The sequence below is a fragment of the Gossypium arboreum genome, chromosome 13, assembly GCF_025698485.1.
Source record: "Gossypium arboreum isolate Shixiya-1 chromosome 13, ASM2569848v2, whole genome shotgun sequence".
Taxonomy (NCBI): Eukaryota; Viridiplantae; Streptophyta; class Magnoliopsida; order Malvales; family Malvaceae; genus Gossypium; species Gossypium arboreum.
In genome coordinates, this window is record NC_069082.1 from 128140802 (window position 1) to 128149855 (window position 9054).

General features: G+C 34.5%; 1 protein-coding gene across 1 annotated transcript; it reads left to right on the top strand.

Annotated features, from left to right (window-relative positions):
• The first annotated feature begins 525 nt into the window (after positions 1-525).
• On the top strand, positions 526-8004 carry LOC108453522 (uncharacterized). The gene is made up of 11 exons (XM_017751668.2): positions 526-2990; positions 3468-3707; positions 4086-4215; positions 4300-4452; positions 4562-4806; positions 4924-4993; positions 5432-5638; positions 5785-6020; positions 6222-6300; positions 6384-6521; positions 7283-8004. The coding sequence occupies exons 1-11, from the start codon at positions 823-825 to the stop codon at positions 7478-7480; spliced, it is 3864 nt and encodes a 1287-aa protein (XP_017607157.1). The 5' UTR covers positions 526-822; the 3' UTR covers positions 7481-8004.
• Positions 8005-9054: the final 1050 nt, after the last annotated feature.

Below are 9054 nucleotides of genomic sequence, written 5' to 3' on the forward strand. Positions count from 1 at the left end.
TGGCAATCCGTGTGGAAGTCTACATACACTTCATGTTGATATGATGCTATTTGTTTTATATGCCACATCAATAAATAATCCTAAAAATTATAAAATAATTCAAAAAAATCCACGCTATAAAATATAAAATTGCCATGAGAGCTATCATGTTTAAAAATATAACGTTTTAATCAGAATTACATTAAAAAATAACAATTTGGCTCGTTTAAAAAAGTTGAGTGTCAAATTTAGTTAAAAATGGGAATAAGGATTAAATTGACAAAAAAATATGTTAAAGTACTAAATTTATCATTTTATTTTTTCTTTGTAATATATATATATATATATATATATATATAGCAATATATGAAAGGGTGATGCTTTAATATCTCAAGAAATAAAAAGAAAGTGTTTTTTATTTATTTTTAAAATATTTTCACCCAAAGGTTGTGATTTGTAAATCTTGCAATTTTAAGACAATGATATTAAAATTTACAATTTAATTATAATTATTAAAAAAAGAGGAAAAAATAACAAAGGAAAACAAAGGGAGCTTTTTCAAAGCAACATTAAAGGATCAAACTTTAAAAAATGAAAAATTGAAAAAAAAAAAAATCTTTCGAAAACTGTGAAAAAGACCTCTCTTTCTCTAGACCTTGCATTATTTGCATTTATTTGCGTTCATCCAATGGTATAAATCTAAAAAAAAAAAAAAAAAAAAAAGGGAGAGAAAAAAAGAAAAGCAAACTCCATCAATCAGCTACCTTTTGATCGATCAAGGAATCTGATCATCAATCCAAAAACAGATTGATAGCCGTTGGATTTGATGACTCCTATGTTGACATGTCGCCGGCGTTAATAGACCCCGGAGGAGCTTCTTCTTCAACCCCCAATGGTCAGGTTTCTTCTGTTCCTTTTACATTGAATTCATTTGGGTCTTTTTCTGTTTCTCAATCGAAATTTTCACAAGAAAAGATGAACCCATCTTCTAGTTTTGGATTTGGAAGCGATTTTAATTCTGGCTTTTCGGATTCCAACCCGAATAATCCCGATTTTAGCTTCAATACGCCGTCCACACAACGACCATCGGCCGGCCTTGCTAGGCCAAGGTTTGTTAAAATTAGAAAGCAATTGGATTCCCATAATTTGAAATCTTCAGGCGATTTAGGAACTCGGTTAGGGCCCGGTTTTAATCCGTTTCGGCCTGTGTCCGGTGTTCCTGGCCCGGGTGGGAATTTAGAGGGAGGAGTTGTGAAGGAAATGAGGAATTTGAGAATTGGGAAAAGTTGTGGTTTAGGTGATCAAAGTTTAGTTTTTAAGCTTCCGGACGAGTTAAGGAAGTTGAACATCGAGGACGGTTCCAAGGGTAATTGGAGCAATGTGAATGATAGCAATGTAGGTGGTTATGTTGGAGAAGGTGTGGAAACCGGAAAACTTCCGGATGAGTTGCAGAGCAAGTTGAATATTAAAGGCGGTGAGGGTTTTGTTGATGGAAGTAAGAAGGTATTTGTATTTACGGGCGGAAAAGGTAGTGATTCTTTGGTCGGAAGCTCGACAGGTGCTGTTCGAGATAGGATCAAGAATTTGAATATAAAGGGGTCCGATGATAGTAAAATGAATGAGAAGACGGGTGAAAAGTCTGGTCATCTTGGTGGGGAAAGAGAGAAGGTATTGTCAACTGAGATGGAGAGGAAATTGAATATTGGGAGTGTTTCGGGAGATTCTACTGCTCAAACCGACAAGGGATTTTCTTCTTCACAAATATTTGGAAACGATGTACGAACTGAAAAGTTGGATGATAAGAAGCTCGAAGAGTTCGGTAATTCTCTACATAAAGAATCTGTTTTCCAGGCAGCAACATCGGGTTTGTATCCAAGTGATATTAGACCTGGTGAAGCTGCAGCATCATCAACTCTGTTTTCATCTACTACAATGCATTTCCAGCCCGGTGCAAAGTCCTTTGGCTCGACTTCTAGTAAACCAGAAAAGAAGGATGGGTCTGGTTTTACAGCCAAACAAGATACTATAGATACACCCTTTGTAGAATTCAAAACTCCTCATTCACAGGCAAATATGTTCTTTGGATTAAATAAAAAATTAGAATTTAGTGCAAAGAAAGAAACCAGTAAAACCACAAAAGTCAAGAAAAGGAAGGGAAAGTTGAAGCAACTTACACCGGTCCAGCTATGGCATGGACCAGATTTTGTTTCTAGTAAAACTGGTACTCGGGATAATGCTGATACTTCGGAGTATTCACCAATGGATGTCTCACCTTATCAGGAAACCCTAGCTGATACTCAATGTTCAAGAGAATCTTCCGTAGCTTCAGATGAGTCACGACCAGCAGTTCCCAATGATGCAATAGATGAGGATCTGGTTACTGCAACACAACATATGGATATAAAAGGAAGTGAGAAAGATGAAATAAAAATGGAGGGTTATGGAGATGTTTTCAATAAAGCTGTTGCTACTGAAGCTCCTCAAGAAGATTCTGTATCAGGGGCTGAAACTGAAAGCTTTATATCTGCAGTCGAGGAGATAGATGATAACAGTGATATTGCTCTTAGTTCAGCTGAAAAGGAAGTCACTTCGAGATTGAATATCGAGAGGCAAGATAGCGACACTCAGATGTACTTTTCTTGCACTTCTAATTCAGAACATATAAGTGGGTGTGACTTCACCTTTGCTGCGTCTTCTTCAGCTCAAAGTCAACTATCATCACCAACACGCTATCAACGAAAGAAGAATTCGGCTAAAATTTCTTTTGATACTCCTTATTCCGGTTCAAATGTGAGAATTCCTTGTGCATCGTCTTCTGCACAGTTTTCTCCTTACACTGGAGCTTCATTGCATTTATCTCCCCCACAAGGTCAAAAAACAGATTTATCTACTTTGCAAAGCAACGTTGGAGGGAATTCTATGGTGAACAAAGGACTGGAGATAAAGCATAAGCCTAATTTGACTGGTGCAAGCACTGCAGCTCAGGAATCATGTGAAAAGTGGCGATTAAGGTTATTATTAGTTTTTGATAAATTACCTTCATTCTTTTAAAACATATTGTTTCCAAGTAGATTAATAATTTGTATGTTCTCATAGAGGTAAAAGTACCATGGAGGACTGCATTTTGCCCCCTCTACTACAAAACTGGACAAATGAGTCCCTGTACATTAAATCAAAGATAAAACTGGTGTGGTTGATGAAATAACCTGATAATTACATGTGGCATGCCATGTATACCTCATCTTGACTACAGGGACCAATTTTTAACAATAAAAATGGATGAAAATTTTAACAGAAGGACTAGCTTGCTCTTTGATCTTATGTATAGGACTAATTTAGTCAATTTTTTTAGTAGTGGGAATAAAATGCAATCTGACATATAGTACAAGGGCCTCCATGGTACTTTTACCTTCTCATAGATCATATTTGGTCCATCTTGTAATTTGGTGATGATACCTCCACTGATAAATCCATTTTGTATATACCAGGGGAAACCAAGCCTATGCGAATGGAGATTCATCCAAAGCTGAGGAATATTATACACAAGGGATAAGTTGTATTCCTGAGAGTGAGACATCTAAAAGCTGCCTTCGAGCATTGATGCTGTGCTATAGCAACCGTGCAGCTACACGAATGTCTCTTGGAAGAATGAAAGATGCACTAGGAGATTGCATGATGGCCATGGCAATAGATCCCAACTTTTCGAGGGTTCAACTTAGAGCAGCTAAGTAAGGCTCCTCATTTGCTTCATTTTCTTTAATCTAAGTCACCGCTGCTTTGGAATTGTGTATAATTCTGTATTTCCGTTTCAACTTTATAAATTCCTTATATACACTGTAGTTATTTAAGATTGAATTTTTTTTTTTTAAAGTCTTTGTTGCGTGAGAATTTATAAGTATTTGTTTCAGATTACCGACTTTGTTTTCCATTTCCTACGTACACATTTAGCCAATATTGCTCTGCATTGTTATCCAGTTATCATTGTTAGGCTGTTGGTTTTGTAATTAATTTGAATTTCAGTGAACTGTTATTAGTTTGGTTCATGTTTGTTATCTGCTTTCTTGTAGCTCTCCTAACCCTGGCTTCTTTTTTTCTTTTCCTTCTAGTTGCTACCTTGCCCTTGGGGAAGTTGAGAACTCAGCGCGATATTTCAGGAAGTGCTTGCAATCTGGAATTGATGTTTGCGTGGACCGAAAAGTTGCATTAGAAGCCTCTGATGGCCTACAAAAGACACAGGTGCTTATTATTATAGACACATATGACTAAATGTAGGTTTATTTGAGGTGATAGTAATGTGACTGATGCGTTCCTCTATGACAGAAAGTGTCTGAATGCATGCACCAATCTACCGAACTTTTGCAAAGAAGAACATCTGATGGTGGCGAGAGTGCTTTGGAACTAATTGCTGAAGCCTTGAAAATAAGCATGTACTCGGAAAAATTACTTGAAATGAAAGCGGAAGCCCTTTTCATTGTATGTTTATTCCTGTATACTTTTTCTAGATGTAGAACTCATGAAAGTAGATCATTTATTGTCTTAGGAAGATTGTTGGAATTATAATAACAATTTTTCTATCTTGCAGCTGCACAAATACGAAGAGGTAATTCAGCTGTGTGAGAAGACATTTGATTCAGCTGAAAAGAATTCCTTATCATTTGATAGCAATGGTCAAATAGCCAATCTGGATAGTTCGAGTTTCTCAAAGGACTTGACCTTTAGAGTTTGGCGGTGTCGCATGATCTTCAATTCTTATTTTCATCTAGGAAAGCTTGAAGAGGCTATTGCTTTTCTGGAGAAGAAAGAGGAATTGCAGTCCTCTATGTATAGGTAAACTTGACAGCCCTTCACTCATTCAATATATTAATTTATGCAATGCAACTCATTCAATATATTAATTTATGTGCTGTACTACAATGATTGGTGCACGTTCTTGGGCTTATCCAGGGATGGAAGCAACAGTCTAGAATCATCAATCCCATTGGCTGCTACTGTCCGCGAACTCTTGAGTCATAAGGTATTTTTCCTTGACATAATTTTTGCACTAAGAAACTTTTCTAGTTTATGCACACCTATGCATGTCATTGTCCTTTTGTTCACCTGGTGATATAGGTAAACTATATTCACTAGTATATTTACAACATTAACAAAATTATACTTTAGTGCACATTGTAGACATTAATAGAAATTATGTGTACTGAAAAGTAAATTATTCATGAACTTTATAACGGATCAGGTACAGACAATAAACAAATTTTTGAGTTGGGGTATGGTATCCGAATATGATTATCTTGGTTGAATTGGCTTTCAATGAGGATATTGTAAAGTTGTATTGTGCCAAAAACTGCCCCATTGCTATCTCAAAGTATAAAACCAGTACTCAGAAGTCTCGTGTACTTTGCGGTGTATTGATAAAAGGTTTGGTCTCAAATGCAATTATTTCATTTATCTGCAGGCTGCAGGGAATAAAGCATTTCAATTGGGAAGACACTTGGAAGCTGTTGAACATTATACTGCTGCTTTATCTGGCAATATGGAGTCCCGGCCTTTTTCAGCTATTTGTTTCTGTAATCGTGCTGCTGCATATAAAGCACTGGGTCAAATCACTGATGCAATTGCTGATTGCAGCCTTGCCATAGCACTCAACGGCAATTATTTGAAGGTTTGTCTGCAAACTGATTTTATCTTTATGCTCATACATATGAATATGAAAATGATTTATGGAACTAAGAAATGTAAATTTCAATGCCCGCAAGACCATGGGTATTTTTTGTTTGGTGACATATTTGCGGTTTCACATTTTTGCAGGCAATTTCTAGACGAGCCACTTTATATGAGATGGTTAGAGACTACGATCAAGCAGCCAGTGATATTGAAAGATTTATTTCGCTTCTCATGAAGCAAATGGAGGAGAAGACCAATCAAATTGGAACAACTGACCGATCAATGAACTTTGCAAATGACTTGAGACAAGCTCGTTTGTGGCTTTCTGAAATCGAGGAAGAAGACAAAAAGGAAGTCCCTCTGGATTTCTATCTAATTTTGTAAGTTTGTTCATTTGTGATCATAATTGGCATTTGGAAAAGTTCATACGAACATGGATCCTCAAGGCCAGTTTGTCTTAATATCATATTCATTTGCTTGCTTTTTCTTTAAACCTTTTCAAATATTTTTATCTTGGTAGTTAATTTTAGATTTCATACTCAAGTTTAAACCTTACCATATTATTTTAATTTTAACGGCAGGGGGGTCGAACCATCTGTTTCAGCAGCAGAAATTAAGAAGGCATATCGGAAATCTGCTCTTAGACATCATCCTGACAAGGTTTCATATACATGCTGCTATATGCATATTTTTTAAAGTTCGATGCCAGTCTGTCTGATTTATTTTTATTTTTGTGTGTGTAGGCTGTTCAATCCCTTGTAAGACATGAAAACGGAGATGATAAGCTTTGGAAGGAGATAAAAGAAGAGGCCTACAAGGATGCTGACAAACTATTTAAGATAATTGGAGAGGCATATGCTATACTTTCGGACCCTATCAAGGTATGTGTTACCCTTTATCCGATACATCTATGCCTTCCTTTAGGTGCAATATGATACATTTATGTTTACAGCATTTAGAATTATATATTGCCAAGGTACTCTTAGATGAGATTTTGTGACTGTTTGGTTTAAGGTTTAAGGTTTAGGAGCATGCTTGAAAAGGCAAACAATCTTGGGACGGACCTGTGTATGCCACAAATTCCTTTTATGATGTGTCCTTATACATGAATCAATTTGATTTAAAAGGAATAGTGAAAGAACAGATATTTGTCTATATATATAGAGAGAGAGGCAGAACATTGGAAGTATGAGTTACTCCGATTGGCACTCAATAGCGGATTCTAGGCAATGCATAGTTTGCCGTTCTATAGCTTTTCTCCTGACCTAAACATTGAATTGTCATCTTAGCCATGATTTCATATTTAAATGTTTGACATTCATTTCCTATTAAAATCTGGACGTGGATACGAGGATATAATCGTTCAAGGACCCTTCAAATACATGAAAAATAGTCCATTTCTTTTGATCACCAATTCATTTTTCCTTAAAATAAATTGATGTGTCCTACCATCGAATGAATTTCGTATTGTTCAAGTTTCTATATACTCGGTAAACCTAACCGTTCCATCTAAGGACTGGTTATCTCGTATTATTTAGAAAAGAAAACGTGAATGTTAACATGACTCTATTTCTTTTTTGCTTGGGGTTACTGAGAAAATATGGTGTGTGTTTTTTAATCTTGTAACATCGTCTTCTTGCAGCGGTCAAGGTACGATCTTGAAGAAGAGTCGAGAAATGTGCAAAAGAAACGTACCGGAGCCACATCCAGAGCCACTACAACAGATGCTCAAAGTTATTCAGTAGATAGAAGTAGGCAACATTGGAGGGAGGTCAGAAGATCGTACGGCTTCTCAACCTCCAAAGCATCCGAAACCACTCGATCAAACAGATTCTATTGACAATTATGAGCCATGCGTTAGAAGAGAATCTCGAGATATCTAACAGATTCCAATACCGATTAAGAACTCAACAGAACAGAATCTATTCCGACCGTAATCAAGAACTAGGTGCGTGCGCTTACCAAAGGGTTGGTTTCTTTAACACTATATCAATGGATTTAAACATGAACTAACAAAGTTGAAATCTGAAAGAAGCCCTTTCTGTTTCAAGGACATTACTTGCTCATCAAGTAAACCAAAAAAAAAAAAAATAGTACAGGTGACATCATAAACACCATGGAAGCTTTGAAGGGTTTTTGCAGCTTTCTTCCTCAAGCTGATATTCCCTAATTTTGAGAGCAGTTTTTTTTTTTTTTTTTGGGGGTGGAGGAGGTTAATACATTTTACCATATTTTCTTGATTGATTGTTTGATTTAATTGCTTTGTTTATGAAAAAGAGATGAAGGTTTTGAAATGAAAGATGTTATTTTGATTGTGTACAGTTGTTTTTCACCATTTGAAAAATCAAAGTTTGAATGAGTAAACTCTTTTGATCCTTTATTATTGCTTTGCCTCTCTTTTTGTTGTTGTTGATTTTAGTAGTGTATACATATCATGTTTATGTTATGTTTTTTATTCGTAATAATTTTTTATGTATTATATATAAATTTTGATACGTTAATAATTCATCAAATATTGTTCAAATTTGCTTAAACGTACTATGTAGATTTTATATTAGAAGTCAGATTATGTTTGTTTCTTCCATTAAAAAATTGACATATTAATCTCTTTATGTTAGAACAAAGAACAAATGGTTTTTTTTTTTTTTGTTAACATCCTATTTTGTTTGTTAAAAATTGGCGTGACTAATGAAATAATCAGATAGCAACAAGTTGTGTATTATTTGTACTTCGTGTTGATGTATAGAGACTAATTTTTAATAGTAGAATTGAATGAATTTTAAACATAATAATGATCACTTTACTCTTTAATCTAACGTGTTGAGACTAAATTGCTCATTTTTTTTAATAAATTGGGTAAAATGCAATCTGGCTCCCCTTTCATGCTACTTCTACCTTCAATGTTGTTATTATCATATTTTGTATAATGTATTAACTAGAAATGATATTTTGTCTAATTTTTATCGATGCTATATTTATATATTTGATTGGATTAGTTACAAGTCAATCGGAGGAACTAACTTAATTTGAAAATAATTAAAATTTATTTTATTAAAAAATAAATATTATTATAAGATTTTATTTTTATATAAAAGCTATTAAAATAATTAAGCCCAAATATATCCACAAATTATGGTTGTGCTCTAATCTAGTAATGATTAGAGTAATTACACTATAGGATTTGATCATTTTAGCATAATTTAATTCTAAATTAACTGCGTTAAAAGTTTTAAATTTTAAATTAATCTTCAAACTTTAAATTATTTTAGTAGAATCACTTCAAAATACATTTAAATTAAACAAATCTTCCGATTAGTCTAATTGTAAGTTTAAGTGTTAAATATATATACATATATATATTAGTAACATTTATAAGTTAATAGAAGGCGTTCGAGTCTTAACTCGATTGACATT